Source organism: Salmo salar, chromosome ssa18 (assembly GCF_905237065.1).
Source record: "Salmo salar chromosome ssa18, Ssal_v3.1, whole genome shotgun sequence".
Taxonomy (NCBI): domain Eukaryota; kingdom Metazoa; phylum Chordata; class Actinopteri; order Salmoniformes; family Salmonidae; genus Salmo; species Salmo salar.
The window spans coordinates 55,382,113-55,403,285 of NC_059459.1; the positions used below are offsets into that span (position 1 = coordinate 55,382,113).

Genomic DNA, 21,173 nt, shown 5'->3' on the forward strand with positions numbered 1-21,173 from the left:
GGATTAGCTGCACTACCTGAGCCCCTTGTGTGGGTTGTAGACTCCGTCTCATGCTACCACTAGAGTGAAAGCACCGCCAGCATTCAAAAGTGACCAAAACATCAGCCAGGAAGCATAGGAACTGAGAAGTGGTCTGTGGTCCCCACCTGCAGAACCACTCCTTTATTGGGGGTGTCTTGCTAATTGCCTATAATTTCCACCTGTTGTCTATTCCATTTGCACAACAGCATGTGAAATTTATTGTCAATCAGTGTTGCTTCCTAAGTGGACAGTTTGATTTCACAGAAGTGTGATTGACTTGGAGTTACATTGTGTTGTTTAAGTGTTCCCTTTATTTTTTTGAGCAGTATATATATATATTAGGGGAAAGGCTTTTTCCTGTTTCAGCATGACAATGTCCCCATGCACAAAGCGAGGTCCATACAGAAATGGTTTGTCAAGATCGGTGTAGAAGAACTTGTATGGCCTGCACAGAGTTCTGACCTCAACCCCGTCAAACACCTTTTGGGATTGGAATGCAGACTACGAGCCAGGACTAATCACCCAACATCAGTGCCCGACCTCACTAATGCTCTTGTGGCTGAATGGAAGCAAGTCCACACAATGTTCCAACATCTAGTGGAAAGACTTCCCAGAAGAGTGGAGGCTGTTAAAGCAGCAAAGGGGGGGACCAACTCCATATAAATTCCCATGGTTTTGGAATGAGATGTTCGATGGGCAGGTGTCCACATACCTTTGGTCATGTAGTGTCTATAAGCCTCCGTATCTATAAGGCCTCTGTACCCTCCGTGGGGGTCCGTGGTTACAGCTAGGGGGAGGCGTTGTACAGTGTTCACACAACCAGGAAGAGCTTGATAGAAAAAGTCTCGCACCCTAAGTGAAGTGTCAGTAGGCAGGCACAGAGAACAGCAGGTCTCGACGTCCCTGACAACCCCTAAACTCCCGTGCCAATAACGATTATTTTGATTCGGAAACGGAGCTGGAAGAGTAAATGTATTTGCATTTTAAAGCTTGTTTTGTGAATTTGGTTTATCGTTTGAGCTAGAATATTGTCAATTTGAAACACAGCAGAGAAACTCGAGAGTCGCTTTTGAGGTTTACAGTCCCAACCTACAAGAGACAGTCTTCCCTATCCTTTAACATGGCTTCGACAACCTGTACTAGATTTACCGACGAGTATAATCTCTACGAAGAGCTGGGAAAGTAAGTATTACAATGTTTTATTTTAAGCCATCTTGATTGCGTTATGTTTAAGTACTGACGCTCTAAACGAGTGGTTCTTAAGATTACCTGTTACCTGCGTGGTGCACAGAAACCGCGCTTACTGTATTTACATGTTGTCTTTAAATAATGATCCTAAACCTGTCCTCTCTAAAAGCGTTTGTTTTTATATATTTTTTATTCGGTTTAATGTTTACGTAGTATTTCACTAGCTCTTGACACATCCCCGCCCTGTTAGCGGAGGGGTAGTAAGGGCGTTGAAATTCCCAAGTGGTGCGCTGTCGTTTATAAAGGGTAGCGTCTCCCAAGTTTATTGAAAAACCTTTCTTCAGAAGCAATGTCATCCTCAGCTAAATGAAAGTGACCATAAGTGTGACCTATTGATCCGCTCTTTATTATTATTTCCCAATGCCCACGTGTCATTATGCTGTTCTTGCAGTTATTGTCAACACATTGATATTAATGATGGTGCATTGTAGGTCCAAGGGTCACGGTTTTAAATTGGCAACAGCCCTTTATCCCTGGTTGACTGAGAAGATGCCCTTGGCATTACTGACTGTAGACTGCCCTACTGTACCAGCACAGGGCGCCTTTGCGGGGGTGGGGACAATTATGTCACTTGCACTGTCTTCAGTGCTATTTTCAGCGATGTGTCAAGAAGTGGCGCGAGGCTCCAGTGCGTGTAGACTACAACGTGTAGTATTTCTCTTTCTTTGGCATTACATGTGCTGGACTATATGCAATACCTCTCAAATTTGACTAGTTGCCTAGGCATCCACGGGGAACCTTTCCTGTCTCACCTGTTTAAAACGATAGAAACAGATGTTTTGATTTGTCATCACTGCCGTTTTGTCTCAATAAATGACCATTTAAGTCAAGTCAATCAGCTAATAAAGTGTAGCGTAACAGTTAATTATACCGAACAGGTGATATAGGGATAGAGCCATTGTTTGAGTACTCATCCGTTTTTATGTTTCCTAAAGGGGAGCTTTCTCCATAGTGAAAAGATGCATGAGGATCTCCAGCGGACAGGAGTATGCTGCCAAAATCATCAACACAAAGAAGCTATCTGCTCGGGGTAGGTGCCTTTACCATTTCTTTTGCATTTTCTGTTGAAAACCACAAAATATCCCAACAATTCCCTGTTATGTCAAAGTTTTCAGTGAGATGCATATGGCTTTTGCCTGGTATTTATCTTCAAATTACATGGTAACATGGTACATACGTGGTATGCAAGCGTTTCCCAAAAACCTTGTCCTCGGGACCCCAAGGGGTGCACGTTTTTGTTTTTTACACTGATTCAAATGATCAAAGCTTGGTGATTAGTTGATTATTTTTAATCAATAATGTAGTGCTAGGGCAAAAACCAAAACGTGCACCCCTTGGGGTCCTGAGGACCGAGTTTAGGAAGCCCTGTGGTATGCAGTTCCAGAGAAGCACCCATTGTTGACACAATTCTCAGTAAATACCAGAGATGGGACCAAGTCGCACTCATTTGAGTCACAAGGTCTGAGTCTCAAGTCGAGTCCCAAGTAGAACGGGTCAAGTCCAAGTCCTGCATTATAAAAGCAAGTCGAGTTACTATTTTTTTTCAAGTCAATTATTTAAAAAAATCTATACATGCTAAGACTTCGTCAACTACAAATCTGTGTCTATTTATTTTGGCTACCAGACACCGCTCTTTTCATTATTTTGTCTATAACACATTTTGATCATGCAATTGTAAAATAGGGACTTTGTAGCAGTCGTAAGGGCATGAAATCAGCAGTAGGCAAGGCAGGTTGACGTGCGCAGAGTCAATATTTATTTACAGGTCTTGGTGATCCAATGGTGAAAGTGCCATATCATACAAAATATACAAGTAGATTTTCCAAATATACACGGGCAACAGCCAAAAGAAATAGCCTCTGTATCAGGCTTAACCTGTCCTATCTAAACACAGGTAGAGAGCAAGACTGCACAGCCTCCCCTTGAGAAACCAAATCAAATCTTTCTAACAGGAGTACAAATGGGTACATGTAAGCAATTGGCCACTCGAAGGACCATACAACTAACCAATTGGCAATTACAACCAATAAACTGGTTCTACACATTTTTTTTTAAAGGCAATTTCCACAGCCATTGTTACATTGATCTTAATCAGACTTAATGATTATTAATGCTATTTCATCACCATTCATACATGGAACAATCATTTTCTCTTATTCAACGTACTGAGCCCAAAGTGTGGCGCGCGCTCCTGTTACATAGGACACATGGAACTCCGACATAACCCTGGAAATATGAACAAAGGAAACATGCATTGAATTAAATTAACAGAACTTGAGTCTTGCGAACGTTCATTGCGCCCAGATGGTAAGATATGGTAAATTAAAAGGTATCAAACATGAAACAGAAATATCTGTGTTGCAATAAACGGTACGGGATGGAATGATGAAACACTAGCAACTATTGTAGGATTAGATGGGGATATAGATTGACCAAATATGCATTTAAACGTGTTAAAGCAAGAGCAAACATTTCAACAATAGAGTTTGGAACGCGTAAGTGGAGACACGTGCCTATGGTGTGTCTTCGCCACAGTAATAATTTAATTTTAACAACAAATTCCAAATGTAAGCTTCATAAGTAAATCATCAATTTCAAGCAATTTTGACATACCAAAAGACCAGTAGGCCTATTGTAGTAATTGTTGCTTGATGCCCCATTGCTGGTGAGCTTGCAAGTAATACAAAGATCTTTATAACTAACCCAAGATAGATCAGAGCCTGTTTCCAATTAATCATAGTGGGCAGAACAAGCAAGGAGGTGGGCAGAGCCAAGCCGAGCTAGTGAGATACTATTGGCGCATTCTAGCATTTATTTGCATATTTCCATTAGAGAACGCCTACTGTATGAAGTGCACATGTCCAATAACTCAATTCGTCCATGCACTTCTTCTAAACAACTGAAGTTTTAGAAACTTTGGCATAGTGTAAAGTAAAAAAAAACTTCTAAAAAAACGGAGTCCGCTCTTGTTACAGATTCTTGTTTTGGAAACCGAAAACTGTAGGGCGATCAAATGTTTCATCGATGAGAAAATTATCAGAATGTGGGCCAAAATCCATATCGCGCCATCTTCTCCTACTGCCGGCCACTGGGCTTCCTCTCATCACCATATTTGATACCGAGTGGAAATGCCAACCAGATGCTTCACGTTTATACATCCGGTGAAATATGTGGCTTATTGTTCTATCTGTGGTTAATATTCTTGATCACCAAAGCATTTTTGTAGCAGGCAATTTTCTCAACATTGAGTTGTTATTTTACCTGAAATGCACAAGATCCTCTACTCCGACAATTAATCCACACATAAAACGGTCAACCGAATCGTTTCTAGTCATCTCTCCTCCTTCCAGGCTTTTCCTTCTCTTAACTTTATATTGCGATTGGCAACTTTCATAAATTAGGTGCATTACCGCCACTGACCTCGTTCGTCTTTCAGTCACCCATGTGGGTATAACCAGTGTGGAGATGGCACGTGGGTACCTGCTTCTATAAACCAATGAGGAGATGGGAGAAGCAGGACTTGCAGTGCGATCTGCGTCAGAAATTGAACTGACTTCTATTTTAGACCTTGGCAACGCAGACTCTTGTTGGCACGCGCGAGCAGTGTGGGTGCAATAATTGAATAACATAGATTTCTACATTTTATTTTGCCACGCTCGTGCAGGTGACGCGAGCGGTGTAGTCAGCATGTTAGATCGCTGCGCCATTCGGGAGCCCAACTACAGCATTTAACGTCTACATTTTTGTGGGATTTTATTTTAACAATTAATTTGATCAAAATTGAATGATTCTGAACACTCTCCAAAGTCCCAAGTTCGGCAGAAAAGTTTCAAACTCTCGCAGGAGTTTGACATGAGCGGTATCCCTTCTAGCCATGTCCAGATGAATGCGGGTATGTGGTTCTAGTTTGTTGGTCACTTGTCTCAAAGCTCTGTCATCCTGTGAGAATTACAATACCCCCTCTGACCTCAGTCAATGACAGGAGAATTCTTCAAGACTCTTCATTTTTGGGCTTAACCAATTGACCTGCAAACCAATGTCCCCCAATTTGCTCTTTCTCCCTTATCTTTTGAGGGCACAGTGTACATTCATAACTGTATGAACATGACTAATTTCAGTAGTCGGATGTGGTCCGGCGTCTTTTGTGACTGGTTATCAACGTCTGTCTTTACAGTTCCTGTTTCATTTTCATACCCTTAGTACCCCTTGTGATGAGGCATAAAAACCTTGCTTGTGAGTATGCATGTCATAACAGCACCGGTTAACCTGCTTTGATTTCTGATTAGCAGTACATGATTCACAGTGTAGCCTATTGTGTCACAACCACAGTCACTATGGGAATGGACCCGTGTTTGAAGCGAAACTACACGTGGTAGAAATAGACATGCATTCTTTATGACCTTTTGTGTGTCTATATTCTGGTGCTAGTATAGCAAGTCCTTCCTCCGTACATTAGACCGCCTGTCTAGGAAGCAGCTCTCTGGCCTTTTTTTCTGTATTCTCTCCATCCTTCTCTCTGAGGGAGCTTGTGGGTGCGTGGCTCCTGCTATCTGTATGCCATTATGCTTGTCTGATTTCCCTCCACAAACCTTAATGGGCTGCTGACAGACACACTAAGACACACACGTGATGTCTCATGGTGAATCGGGGGATTCCTTGCTGCACATACACTTTAGAACAGTCTGCTCATGCGATGGAGGGCTAGAGACAAGGAAAGGGATGGAGTGAGGGATGAATAGGACTAAGAGACAGGAATGTAATTGTATCAGACAAGAGCTAGTCAATATGTCTAGAACAGAATATTAATAGAAAGAGTGCGGGAGAACAGTAGGGAAGGAAATAACAGAGCTGGAATGAGGAAACGGTAGCCTTTTTCTTACACAATCCCCTTTGTTTGTGCTAGCTACATAGAGTAAGGCGATGATTAGATTGCTGAGGTGATGAATAGAGGGAGGCCCAGATAGGGGTTGAGGAGAAGTTTATTGAGGGTTTTTCCATGATTGATCCCAGGCTAGGATTGGCTTGACTGAGTGGCTCCACTGAGCTGTGGCTGCCCTTACCTGAGAGCAGGAGAGATCATGTCTCCCCATTTCTGAACTGACGGCCACCTTAGAAGAGGGAAACCCCGGCTCTGTGTCTATGCCAGATACAAGGGCTGGAGTAACGTACTAAACAGGCTGGGGATCTTACCTCACAGGTTTGTGGTGATAAAACAAGCCACTATATCTAAGCTGTAAATCTAGCACCGGCATTTTGAAATCTTACCCTGCCTAATGGCATTGATTAGGGTACTAATAATGGGCAGTACTGTAGAGTAGGGCTGGGAATTGCCAGGGACCTGACGATATGATATTATCATAATACTTAGGTGTTGATATGATATGTATTGTGATTCCCACGATTCTATATGTATTGCAATTCCATGTTCCAAACATATTGCTCACTATGCACTGAGTGTACAAAACGTGAATAACACCTGCTCTTTCCATGACAGACTGACCAGTTGAATCCAGGTAAAATCTATGATCCTGGATTGATGTCACTTGTTAAATCCACTTCAATCTTTGTAGATGAAAGGGAGGAGACGGGTTAAAGAATATATTTTTTAAAGCCTTGTGATAATTGGGACATGGATTGTGTATGTGTGCCATTCAAAGGGTGAAAGAGCAAGACAAAAGATGCCTTTGAAAAGGGGATGGTAGTAGGTGCCAGGAAGCACCGGTTTGTGTCAAGAACTGCAACGCTGCAGGGTTTTTCACACTCAACAGTTTTCCGCGTGTATCAAGAATGGTCCACCACCCAAAGGACATCCAGCCGATTTTGACACAACTGTGGGAAGCATTGGAGTCAACTTGGGCCTGTGGAATGCTTTCAATACCTTGTAGAGTTCATTCCCTGGCGAATTGAAGCTATTCTGAGGGCAGGAGGAGGGGTTTTGTAAAATCAGTGTATGTTTGCTGCAGAGAGACTAAAGCGCATGAGAACCAGTTTTGATCAGTCAGGTAAATGGTGCTGACAACATGTCTCACTATTTAAAAAGATTGAGAGCAAACTATAGGATGGAAAATACTGGAGTTTTGCCGCATGTACAGCCGACTAGCGCTAGTTAACGTTACTGTCACGTTCGTCGTTTAAATAACTAGACCAAAGCGCAGCGTGAGTAGAATTCCACATTTATTGAGGTGAAACTTCAAATAAATAAACGAACGTGCAGTTCGTAGCGCACATAGCACTAAACACAAACAATATCCCTCAACGCAGGTGGAAAAAGGACCACACTAAGTATGATCCCCAATTCGAGGCAACGATATTCAGCTGCCTCCAATTGGGAACCATACTCACACCAACATACAAATTAAAGACTAGAACACCCCCTAGTCACACCCTGACCTAAAACACCATAGAAAACCCCGAGGGCCCTCTATGGTCAGGGCGTGACAGTTACCTACAGAAGCAAAATACAGTTGAAGTCGGAAGTTTACATACACCTTAGCCAAGTACATTTAAACTCAGTTTTTCACAATTCCTGATATTTAATCCTAGTAAAAATTCCCTGTCTTAGATCAGTTAGGATCACCACTTTATTTTAAGAATGTGAAATGTCAGAATAATAGTAGAGACAATGATTTATTTCAGCTTTTATTTCATTCATCACATTCCCAGTGGGTCAAAAGTTTACATACACTCAATTAGTATTAGGTAGCATTGCCTTTAAATTGTTTAACTTGGGTCAAACTTTTTGGGTAGCCTTCCACAAGCTTCCCACATTAAGTTGGGTGAATTTTGGCCCATTCCTCCTGACAGAGCTGGTGTAACTGAGTCAGGTTTGTAGGCCTCCTTGCTCACACACGCTTTTTCAGTTCTGACCACAAATCTCTATAGGATTGAGTTCAGAGCTTTGTGATGGTCACTCCAATACCTTGACTTTGTTGTCCTTAAGCCATTTTGCCACAACTTTGGAAGTATGCTTGGGGTCATTGTCCATTTGGAAGACCTATTTGCGATCAAGCTTAAACTTTCTGACTGATGTCTTGAGATGTTGCTTCAATATATCCACATAATTTTCCTTCCTCTTGATGCCATCTATTTTTTTGAAGTGCACCAGTCCCTCCTGCAGCAAAGCACCCCCACAACATGATGCTGCCACCTCCCGTGCTTCACGGTTTGGATGGTGTTCTTCAGCTTGCAAGCCTCCCCCTTTTCCTGCAAACATAACGATGGTCATTATGGCCAAACAGTTCTGAGTGCTCTGGAGCAGGTTTTCATCAAGGATCTCTCTGTACTTTGCTCCGTTCATCTTTCCCTCGATCCTGACTAGTCTCCCAGTCCCAGCCGCTGAACAACAGCATGATGCTGCCACCACTGTGCTTCACAGTAGGGATGGTTCCAGGTTTCCTCCAGAAGTGACGCTTGGAATTTAGTCCAAATAGTTCAATCTTGGTTTCATCAGACTAGAGAATCTTGTCTCTCATGGTCTGAGAGTCTTTAGGTGCCTTTTGGAAAATTCCAAGTGGGCTGTCATGTGCCTGTTACTGAGGAGTGGCTTCCGTCTGGTCACTCTACCATAAAGGCCTGATTGGTGGAGTGCTGCAGAGATGGTTGCCCTTCTGGAAGGTTATCCCATCTCAACAGAGGAACTTTGGAGCTCTGCCAGAGTGACCATCAGGTTCTTGGTCACCTCCCTGACCAAGACCCTTCTCCCCTGATTGCTCAGTTTGGCCGGGCGGCCCGCTCTAGGAAGTGTCTTAGTGTTTCCAAACTTCATCTTCCATTTAACCTCTCTAGGGTAGGTGGGACGAAATCGTCCCACCTACTCAACAGCCAGTGGAATCCCGTGGCGCGTAATTCAAATACCTTAGAAATGCTATTACTTCAATTTCTCAAACATATGACTATTTTACACCATTTTAAAGACAAGACTCTCGTTAATCTAACCACACTGTCCGATTTCAAAAAGGCTTTACAACGAAAGCAAAACATTAGATTATGTCGGCAGAGTACCAAGCCAGAAATAATCAGACACCCATTTTTCAAGCTAGCATATAATGTCACATAAACCCAAACCACAGCTAAATGCAGCACTAACCTTTGATGATCTTCATCAGATGACAATCCTAGGACATTATGTTATACAATACATGCATGTTTTGTTCAATCAAGTTCATATTTATATCAAAAACCAGATTTTTACATTAGCATGTGACGTTCAGAACTAGCATACCCACCGCAAACTTCCGGTGAATTTACTAAATTACTCACGATAAACGTTCTCAAAAAACATAACAATTATTAGAAAAATTATAGATACAGAACTCCTTTATGCAATCGCTATGTCCGATTTTCGGTGAAAGCACATTTTGCAATATTCTGAGTAGATAGCTCGCCATCACGGGCTAGCTATTTAGACACCCACCAAGTTTAGCCCTCACCAAAGTCAGATTTACTATAAGAAAAATCTGATTACCTTTGCTGTTCTTCGTCAGAATGCACTCCCAGGACTTCTACTTCAATAACAAATGTTGGTTTGGTTCAAAATAATCCATAGTTATGTTCAAATATCCTCTGTTTTGTTCGTGCGTTCAGGACACTATCTGAAGGGTAAAGAAGGGTGACGCGCCCGACGCGTTTCGTGACAAAAAAATTCTAAATATTCCATTACCGTACTTCGAAGCATGTCAACCGCTGTTTAAAATCAATTTTTATGCAATTTTTCTCATAAAAAAGCGATAATATTCCGACCGGGAAACCCTGTTTACGTTCAAAGACAGAGAAAATAAAAACATGGGGTCGCCTCGTGCACGCGCCTCAGTCTCATTGTCCTCTGATCGACCACTTACCAAAGGCGCTAATGTTTTTCAGCCAGGGGCTCCAAAGACATCATTCAGCTTTTTCCCGCCTTCTGAGAGCCTATGGGAGCCGTAGGAAGTGTCACGTTACAGCAGAGATCCTCAGTTTTCAATAAAGAGAGTGAAGAAGCCCAAGAAATTGTCAGACAGGCCACTTCCTGTAAGGAATCTTCTCAGGTTTTTGCCTGCCATATGAGTTCTGTTTATACTCACAGACACCATTCAAACAGTTTTAGAAACTTTAGGGTGTTTTCTATCCAAAGCCAATAATTATATGCATATTCTAGTTTCTGGGCAGTAGTAATAACCAGATTAAATCGGGTAAGTTTTTTTATCCGGCCGTGTAAATCCTGCCCCCTATCCCTAACAGGTTTTAAGAATGATGGAGGCCACTGTGATCTTGGGGACCTTTAGTGCTCCAGAAATGTTTTGGTACCCTTCCCCAGATCTGTGCCTCGTCAAAATCCTGTCTCGGAGCTCTACGGACAATTCCTTCGACTTCATGGCTTGGTTTTTGCTCTGACATGCAACTGTGGGACTTTATATAGACAGCTGTGTGCCTTTCCAAATCATGTCCAATCAATAGAATTTACCACAGGTGGACTCCAATCAAGTTATAGAAACATCTCAATGATGATCAATGGAAACCGGATGCACCTGACCTCAATTTAGATTCTCATAGCAAAGGGTCTGAATATTTATGTAAATAAGGTATTTCTGTTTTTGCTCTGTCATTATGGGGTATATTGTGTAGATTGCTGGGAATTATTATTTTTTTAAAGCCATTTTAGAGTAAGGCTGTAACGTAACAAAATGTGGAAAAAGTCAAGGGGTCTGAATACTTTCCGAAGGCACTGTATATATGTGTGTCTATGTATGTGTATATAACTGTATCCATTTTTTTCCCCCTTCGTCACTACTGTAGAGCAGTGTTTCGCAAATCCAGTCCTCGAGTACCCCCAGCAGTACATATTTTTGTTGTGGCTCCGGACAAGCACACCAGATTCCACTTGTCAACTAATCATCAAGACCTTGATAAGTTGAAATAGAGTATGTTGGCCCGGGCTACAACAGAAATGTGTGCTGTTGTGGGTACTGGAGGACCAGAGTTGGGAAACACTGCTGTAGTGTGACACATAGGGGCAACCTGTGTATGTGCTTAGATGGTGTGGTGTTATCAGACTCCACTGAAAGCAGGGAGAAATGTGTACGCAGTAGATTGGTCTTGGTTCACTGCCCTGCACTGTATTGATTGAGTTAGCTCATGTGTTATCAAATCAGTCTGTCCCCGTTTCTGTTAGTAACTAGTGAACTGCTTTCTTGTGCGTGTGTGCAGTTGGCATTTTGTCATGAAGTGCATGTGTGATATACCCATGCTTATTTCATTGTTTGTCCCCTTTTCTGTATCCACCACGAGCAGCCCACCGCTTTAACAACAGCAATCTTGCTTTATGTTTGAGGGAATGATTTACAGTACAGTACTGACATTCAAGGTTACTTGTCCTTGCACTGGGGATTCCCGAAGTGGGTCGTGTAAATTCAGAGGCTCGTGCGATAGTGAAACTCCATAGGGTATAGTGCCTCCCTACTAACCCACACTCTTTTTGGCTGGCCATGTGGAGGTGTTAAATATACAAACCTATTTTTCCTCACACGCTTCTGTCAATGCATGGTCATTGGGAGTAGTGCTTTCTATACTCTCTTCATATCTCTCATTTGGTGATTTTCCCCTTCTCTAAATTGGTTCATATTTTGCATGCATATGTTTTTGTATCGCTTTCTTCGTGGTAAGATGAGGAAGTATCCGTTTTTGGAGCCAACTCTGTCTTTATATAAAGTTGTTGCTTACATTTCTCTCTTGGTTATGTCTAAGCTAGCAATGAAAACATACTTGTAGGTCAAATTCTACTCATCCACAACGGCAAGCTTGTTTGGTTGACAGTTCCGGTCTACATTGGAAAATATCGGCCAGTGGTCAGACATCAAGTCAGCTGATATTTTATGTTGTTTGTGGAAAAACAGCCGCTCAACAGTCAGTAACAGAGGAAACGATCAGCTGAAACCCCGCCATCCCAGGGCTGTGGAAAAGCCACTGGCAATTGTGCACAACAACCACGCTGCTCCTGGAAAATACAGACATTTTTCCTGAGAGAATAATCTTGGCATTCCCATGGACACAATGAGATTCACGAGAAAGTATGTTTTCCCTCTTTGTTCTGTTAGTCCAAGTACTAGCCTGGAGCTGATGTAGGGCCCTATTAAAATCTGCGATGTAGAGAATGTGGATGGAATCACGGAATCCAGACATTAAAACCATAATTCAACAATATAAAAACATGTAGGGAATCAATGAAATGTATTGAGAATGTATTAATTTGCCCACATTTATTATAAGACATGAACAGAATTCATTAGTGATTAATTTGTATTTCCTGCAGCTTAAGAGGAAACGAGAATGTCTGTCTGTGTGGCCGCCTTTCCTTCCAGTTCTCTGCTGCCAATGACTGGAACTAATTGCAAAAATCACTGAAGCTGGAGACCTATATCTCCCTCACTAACTTTAAGCATCAGCTGTCAGAGCAGCTTACCGATCACTGCACCTGTACACAGCCCATCTGTAAATAGCCCACCCAACTACCTCATCCCAATATTGTTGTTTATTTTTTTGCTCCTTTGCACCCCAGTATCTCTACTTGCACATCTATCACTCCAGTGTTAATGCTAAATTGTAATTATTTTGCCACTATGGCCTATTTATTGCCTTACCTCCCTAACACTGTATATAGATTTGTCTATTGTGTTATTGACTGTACGTTTGTTTATCCCATGTGTAACTTTGTTGTTTGTGTCGCACTGCTTTGCTTTATCTTGGCCAGGTCGCAGTTGTAAATGAGAACTTGTTCTCAACTGGACTACCTGGTTAAATAAAGGTGAAATAAAAATAAAGTGTTTGCGGCTACTACTTTCTGTAGCCGTTAGCAATGATGCTAATGAAAACAGTCTTCTGGTAGATGGAAAGGCTTTCCCAAAAACCTTCTCAATTAAATGTTAACTACAAAGTAGCCTAACCTGGTAGAAGGTTCATGATTATTTGCATCAATCCAGGGTATTTGTTTAGCAACTCTATCATCACGTGCGCTACAAAAACACTGTTAAACCATAGCCTCTTGCTAGGTGTGCACTTGAATTAACCTCTCTAGGGTAGGTGGCACCAAATCGTCCCACCTACGTAACAGCCAGTGTAATCCCGTGGCGCGTTATTCAAAAACCTAAAAAATGCAAAAACTTCAATTTTTCAAACATATGACTATTTTACACCATTTTAAAGACAAGACTCTCGTTAATCTAATCACACTGTCCGATTTCAAAAAGGCTTTACAACGAAAGCAAAACATTAGATTATGTCAGCAGAGTACCCAGCCAGAAATAATCAGACACCCATTTTTCAAGCTAGCATATGTCACACAAACCCAAACCACAGCTAAATGCAGCACTAACCTTTGATCTTCATCAGATGACAACCCTAGGACATTATGTTATACAATACATGCATGTTTTGTTCAATCAAGTTCATATTTATATCAAAAACCAGCTTTTTACATTAGCATGTGACTAGCATTCCCACCGAACACTGCCGGTGAATTTACTAAATTACTCACGATAAACGTTCACAAAAAGCATAACAATTATTTTAAGAATTATAGATACAGAACTCCTCTATGCACTCGATATGTCCGATTTTTAAAATAGCTTTTCGGTGAAAGCACATTTTGCAATATTCTCAGTAGATAGCCCGGCATCACAGGGCTAGCTATTTAGATACCCAGCAAATTTAGCACTCACCAAAGTCAGATTTACTATAAGAAAAATTGTATTACCTTTGCTGTCTTCGTCAGAATGCACTCCCAGGACTTCTACTTCAATAACACTATCCGAAAGGGTAAATAAGGGTGACGAGCATGGCGCAATTCGTGACAAAAAAATTCTAAATATTCCATTACCGTACTTCGAAGCATGTCAACCGCTGTTTAAAATCAATTTTTATGCCATTTTTCTCATAAAAAAACGATAATATTCCGACCGGGAATCTGCGTTTAGGTAAACAGACACGAAAGAAAATAAAGCATTCGGTCGACTCGGGCACGCGCCTAAGCCCATAGTACTCTGATCGGCCACTTGCCAAAAGCGATAATGTGTTTCAGCCAGAGGCTGCCTCGATATTGTTCAGCTTTTTCCCGGGCTCTGAGAGCCTATCGGGAGCCGTAGGAAGTGTCACGTTAGAGCAAAGATCCTCAGTCTTCAATAAAAAGAGCCAAGATGAAACACAACTTCTTAGACAGGCCACTTCCTGCATGGAATCTTCTCAGGTTTTGGCCTGCCATTTGAGTTCTGTTATACTCAGACACCATTCAAACTGTTTTAGAAACTTTAGGGTGTTTTCTATCCAAAGCCAATAATTATATGCATATTCTAGTTACTGGGCAGGAGTAGTAACCAGATTAAATCGGGTACGTTTTTTATCCGGCCGTGTCAATACTGCCCCCTAGCCCTAACAGGTTAAAGGGTAACTACACCAAAATCTAAATTTCTTAGATTTTTCCCAAGCATTGTTGTGGACTGAACATCCAATTTAGTTTTTCTATTAAAAACATTATTTTGGATTGAACCTGAAACTGGGAAAATTCCGAAACCTGGAAAAACAAAACGGAATTAAGTAAGAAATAAAACAGATTCTTTGTTGTTTATTTGAAATACTTCCTTCAGTAAACTTGGCCTATGATATTGTAGACTTGTGTCTATCTCCAAACATGCAATCTCTGGCCACTCAAATCACCCTGGGGTCATTTAGAAGCAGATTTAGCACAGACAGTCGCCATCATCTCAGATAGGGTATATTTTTCTATATGTTATAAGCAGTAAAATCAGTCTTGACTTGTGCCTGCATATCCTACTAGGCTCTGTCAGGCTCATTCTCTGCCAATGAGAGGGGTGTAGACTCACCCTCAGACATGGGTTGATTACCCAACCAGACCGTAGAGGGTTAACCTCCTAAAGTCTATTTCCGTAGCCCCACAGCATCTAATTAGCATAATAAAAACATTTCCATAAAAATCTGTTAGTTAAAGCTAGAGATCTTCTTTTTTTTTTTTGCTTTGAATGCGTCTCAATCCACCGCATCCACAGACGATGCACTTCAGCAAGGTGACAGAGCTAGAGCGGTGTTTGTCAGACCATGAGGCATCCCGGAAATCAGTCTTCTCACAAAATCGTTTGTAGCGTCCAAACGGTTTGGGCTACAAAACTATTATGACCCCCTCTATGGAAAGATGACTCTCACGAGCACGCCCACATGGCTCACAGGACTCTCACAAGGCACCAGTTAAAAAAATGAATGGAACTAATGTATATATGGAGACAGTTTAGTGCCAAAAATAAGGGGTTAAATAGAATAAGAATACAAAAAACGGTATTCTGATCTTATCTCTGATTATAGGACTGACACTTCAGGACAAACTTCCTTTTGATGTTTTTTGGGGACTATCTGTTATTCAATGCGTTTGTATGGGCTAATAGCAGTAAGGCCAAATTGCATTTTTCATCAATGCTAATGCGCACACACACACAGCGCCCACCATAAATCAAAATCACACTGGCCTGTGCCTTGGCTCATCCTTCGATCCCAGCCTGACCAATATGGCAGACCTTGGTGTCAGGGAATACCCTCTTCACACCAGCATGAATACAGATGATTCAATCACCCCAAAGACAGACATATCCTCCTCAGAGCCCTAACTTTCCCATGAACGATTTGACTGCCTTTCTCAGCTTTATATTTCACACCACTTTCAGTTAGTGAATGGACCTCATTTCTATTATGGTGAAATGGGGCACTAGCTGTGCTGCGAGGTTCCCCAAGGTGTGAGGGATTTTTTTTCTTCACTCAGTTCCATGGCTATATATCTCTGTCTGTCTCGTTTTCTTTCACGGCCAGGGGGGGTTGAGTCATAAACCGGTGTTTGTGTCACCAGTGGAAGAGCAGATGCAGTTGTGGTGTTTTATCTCCAGGTTATTTTTGTTTATTCATTCTTTGTAAATCTGAATGGATTTGTGTAAGAGCAAAGCCCTCGGTCCATTTAACCCTCATATTCCATTCAAGAGAGAGTGTGTGTGTGTGTGTGTGTGTGTGTGAAGTCCACTGTGTTACATAACCTAATCAGTATATCTGCTAGGACACCTTGAATATTATGCTGAGCTAGTACATTCCCAGAGAATTTCGAGAACAGAGGAACAAAGGAAAAGCTGCAACATTTGGTATGGTGTCAGGAGAACATTTCCCGTGTGTCTGTGCGCACCCCTGGGCCCCCCCCTGTGTTGCAGGCCTGCACGGGCAGGCTAAAAATATCTCATTAGACAACAGAGGGAGAGTAAGAGCAGGAAGTAGGGAGAGAGAAGGATGATGTCAGTCGATGAACTATCAGAATGAACAAAATACTCGAGCCTTGGCAAAGCTATTTCATATTTGGCTGCATAATGTTCAATGAATGTCCGAATCAATTCATGAAATGTATTTATATGCCTCTTATTTCCAGCCTGAATCGGGTCACATGCAACAAAGAATTGCTATATGTTCCGGGTTCTTGTTACTGTCACTCTAGTTCTACCCAGCCGTGACGGGAACAGTCGTGGGTGAGATGGATCAGGGAAGAGACTGGGAGAGATCAGAACTGCATGATGAGACAAGTACAGTGCAGAGGAGCGCACCATGCCTGGGCCACATGTGCGTCAGAACATGTTATTAGCCACCGTGTCGACGGAAATTCATTAAACAAATAAAATGAAATTGCAGAGATGCAATCTGGTGTCGTCCCTGGGTTTGGCGTATCGTTGGCGTGGAGGATGGGTTTCAAACACTGTCTCCTGTGCTTTCTCTCCTGTCCTTGTCTGTCATGATATCCAGACATTTTGTCATTCATTTTGTTTGTGGCATACCTTTTTGAATGACTCTTGTCATTTAGATGATAAATCCATGAAATGCATGGTTCGTCACCAGATGGACGAGCTGTTGATCACTTGAATCTAAAGCTCAGACGAGGGGGCCGTCATCAATATGAGTTGGTTACCAGTGTCTCATTGTGATTTATAACAGTGATGGATATTTGTGGATAAGGTGCCAATGAATCCACACACACAAGCACTTGTTTTCAAGCCCCAGACAGATCAGTCTCAGATATCCTCTATCTCATCACCGCTAATACAAAAACATTGACAAACAGGCCGATCAGGTGTCAGAGCGAGCGAGGGATTTTGTTTTTATATCGTTCTCTTGTTTCTGTTCTGTGATCCACGTTTTGTTATTTTCTCTCTCCTTCCCTTCGCCTGTTTCCAAGCTCATTTTCCAGTTGACTGAAACAGCCCTGTTTGCGTCACATTTGTGTGTGTGTGTGTGTGTGTGTGTGTGTGTGTGTTGTGTCTATTTTCAGACCTGACGTACACTCCCTCAGGAGCGCTAGGCTACGCTAGCTAGCTCCATCACCGTACCACTACACCACAGCCTGTCTGGCACGAGCATTCCTTAAATAATATACAGAGAGAGAATCCACAAAAACAGCTGAAATAAAAGTTGATTCACAAAAACAGTAATTGTTTTTTCCCCCACTGGGGGTTTGGGAGTGGAAGGATTATCAGTGCATGATTGAATGCAAAAGAACAAAGAGATTGAGTGGGGGGAAAATGGACTCTACTCGTACTGTGTGACGTTGGTTTGCATTTTTGCGTAACCACACGTGTGTGCGTGTGCACACACTGTGCATCACATCAAACCGTAACCCAGATCCTATCTACGTAAGCCTAAAGTGCTGCCAAGTCTGTCATCCCTGATTGATCTGTATTTTTTTTTCTCCTTCTATTTCAACCTATGGAGGGATAAATGTGAGCTTTCCCCTTTGGGCTTCAGTCTAAATCCTTATTTAGCAAAGTAGGCCAGGGTGCCTCGGGGGGTGGGTGGGGGGGGGACAGGGCTCCCTTAGTTAGAGCCTTTTTGTCTGGGAGAAAGGGACGGAAGGGACGCTCCACAAGTGCCCAAAGGTGATCTCACACTCTTAATGAACGATGGCACCATTCAACGGGCCTTCTGGGATTAAGCGTCTATGGCCTTTTCTCATTTTGGCAGAAGTCCGTTCTCCACCCTCTCTCCTCGGTCCTCTCTCCTCCGTGACCCGGAAACCGATAATTGGTCGAGGAGATGTCAATTTCTTAGTCGGCGAACGGAAGAGTGTCCTCTCCTCCTCGATATCCATCTTTCATCGAGGATAGTCATGTGTATCCTATCAGAGTCCTTCGCGCAAGACTTTTGAAATCTGCCACACCCTCTTTGAATCAGCTTTTGTTTTGTCAGAGAAGAAAATCTTGCACATGTTTAAAACGAGCAGCACGTTTTTCTCTAAAATGTATTGCACAACTAAAGATTTATTTTGGGATCCACCCCTGCTAACGCATTTTTGTCTATGTTCCCTCTCTTCGCTGCCTCTCCTCGATTTATCTTTTTCAAAAGGAGGCAAAAGAGCATGCAGGAGTTGAGCAAATCTAATTGGGGAAAAGGCCATTGTTTCTCTCACTGTTTTTCTCTTGCTCTCTGAGAAACAGGACTAATGGAATGGAAACTTTCTGGGGATCATTATTTTTCATTGACCTCTGACCCTTGGTGTTTTTTGTTCTTCTTAGTGCTCCTGGAAGATGGGTTATGTGTAAATGTGTTCTGTGTGCAGGAAGAACAGTGGAAACACACGGCAGTAATGAGACTCTGATAAATATTGTTTATCCATGGAATATGACTGTGACGAGAATATCCCTTTTCGACACCAGTCATCCTCTATCATGCATTCCCTCTGTTATTCTTCCACACAGCGTGCCAGCCGGTCTTACAGGTGTTAGGTGGCTTATTCTAGCTTATGTTTCAAGCCGAGACTGTCAAACACACTCCTTAATACAAGCGGAACATATCCATTCTCCTTCACCCTGCCGCCATCTTAGAAAGCACTACCCTCATCTGTATTCACATATTCAATGGATTGTTATTCCAGCCTTCTCTGCTGAGGTGGAAGGTGTTCTCCCCAGCAGCACTGGGTTTGTCCTTGACGAGGCCACACTTTTTTTTTATTTCAATAGCAATATATGTGATTGTGTGTGTGCGCATGCGGAGGGCTCATCGTCATGGAGTAAGAGCCCCCCCCCTCCCCCCCTTGCTGAACAGGAAATGCGTCATAGATACTCTATCTTATAGGTGTACAGTGCATTCTGGAAAGTATTCAGACCCCTTCCCTTCCTCCACATTTTGTTACGTTACAGCCTTAATCTAAAATGGATTAAATAAAACATTTTCCTCATCGATCTACACACAATAATGACAAAGACAAAACAGGTTTTTAGATTTCTTTCCCCAAATGAATTAAAATTGTCTTTATTTACGTAAGTATTTAGACCCTTTGCAATGAAACTCGAAATTGAGCTCCAGTGCATCCTGTTTCCATTGTTCATCCTTTGAGATGTTTCCACAACTTGATTGGAGTCCACCTGTGGTAAATTCAACTCACTGGACATGATTTGGAAAGGCACACACCTGTCTATATAAGGTCCCACAGTTGACAGTGCATGTCAGGGCAACAACAAATTTATAAAATCGAAGCAATTGTTTGTCAAGTTCCAAGACAGGATTTTGTTAAAGCACACATCTGGGGAAGGGTACCAAAAGATTTCTGCAGCATTGATGGTCCCCAAGAACACAGTGGCCTCCATCATTCTTAAATGGAAGAAGTTTGGAACCACCAAGACTCTTCATAGAGCTGGCCGCCCAGCCAAACTCAGCAATCTGGGGAGAAGGGTCTTGGTCAGGGAGGTGAACAAGAACCCGATGGTCACTCTGACAGACTTTCGGAGTTCCTCTGTGGAGATGGGAGAACCTTCCAGAAGGACAACCATCTCTGCAGCACTCCACCAATCAGGCCATTATGTTAGTGGCCAGACGGAAGCCACTCCTCAGTAAAAGGCACATGACAGCCCGCTTGGAGTTTGCCAAAAGGCACCTAAAGGACTCTCAGACCATGAGAAACAAATTTCTCTGGTCTGATGAAACAAGATTGAACTCTTTGGCCTGAATGCCAAGCATCACATCTGGAAGAAACCTGGCACCATCCCTACGGTGAAGCATGGTGGTTGCAGCATCATGCTGTGGGGATGTTTTTCAGTGGCAGGGACTGAGAGACTAGTCAGGATCGAGGGATTGATGAACGGAGCAAAGTACAGAGAGATCCTTGATGAAAACCTGCTCCAGAGCGCTCATGACCTCAGACTGGGGCGAAGGTTCACCTTCCAACAGGACAACGACCCTAAGCACACAGCCAAGACAACGCAGGAGTGGCTTCGGGACAAGTCTCTGAATGTCCTTGAGTGCCTCAGCCAGAGCCCGGTCTTGAACCTGATTGAACATCTCTGAAGAGACCTGAAAATAGCTGTACAGAAACGCTCCCCATCCAACCTGACCGAGCTTGAGAGGATCTGCAGAGAAGAATGGGAGAAACTCCCCAAATACAGGTGTGCCAAGCTTGTAGCGTCATACCCAAGGAGTCTTAAAGCTGTATTCGCTGCCGAACGTGCTTCAACAAAGTACTGAGTAAAGGGTTTGAATACTTATGTAAAGGTGATTTGTATTTATTCATATGCTAAAATGTTTTCGCTTTGTCGTTATGGGGTATTGTGTGTCGATTTGACGAACAAAAACAATTTCATCAATTTTAGAATAAGTAACGTAACAAAAAGTTAAGGGGTCTGTACTTTTCGAACGCACTGTATTAGTTGGAACTGTATGAGTGTCTAGTGTATATATATATTTATTTACATTCATATAATCACCCATGGAGCTGACTTGAGTATGATGACACTGCTTATGGCAATACTCAGCAGGAACTTTGTATCTGTCAAACAAAACCGACATCTGCTTCACTTTAAATATCCTTGTCTGTACATAGCCTGTTGAAGAGCTGCAGCACCACATGCTTCTGTAGA

The 21,173-nt window shown here is 42.4% G+C and overlaps 1 protein-coding gene across 12 annotated transcripts in view; it reads left to right on the forward strand.

Moving 5' to 3' along the window:
* Positions 1-860: 860 nt before the first annotated feature.
* Positions 861-21,173, forward strand: part of LOC106577507 (calcium/calmodulin-dependent protein kinase type II delta chain) — a 130,949-nt gene continuing 110,636 nt past the window's right edge. For 11 of the 12 annotated variants that reach the window (XM_014155586.2, XM_014155591.2, XM_014155594.2 and 8 more), the window contains exons 1-2: positions 861-1,203; positions 2,205-2,299. In XM_014155586.2, the coding sequence (XP_014011061.1) occupies positions 1,142-1,203; positions 2,205-2,299 (157 nt within the window). In that variant the 5' untranslated portion in view covers positions 861-1,141. The remainder of the gene's footprint in view (positions 1,204-2,204; positions 2,300-21,173) is intronic. The other variant, XM_014155596.2, reaches the window with a different exon arrangement.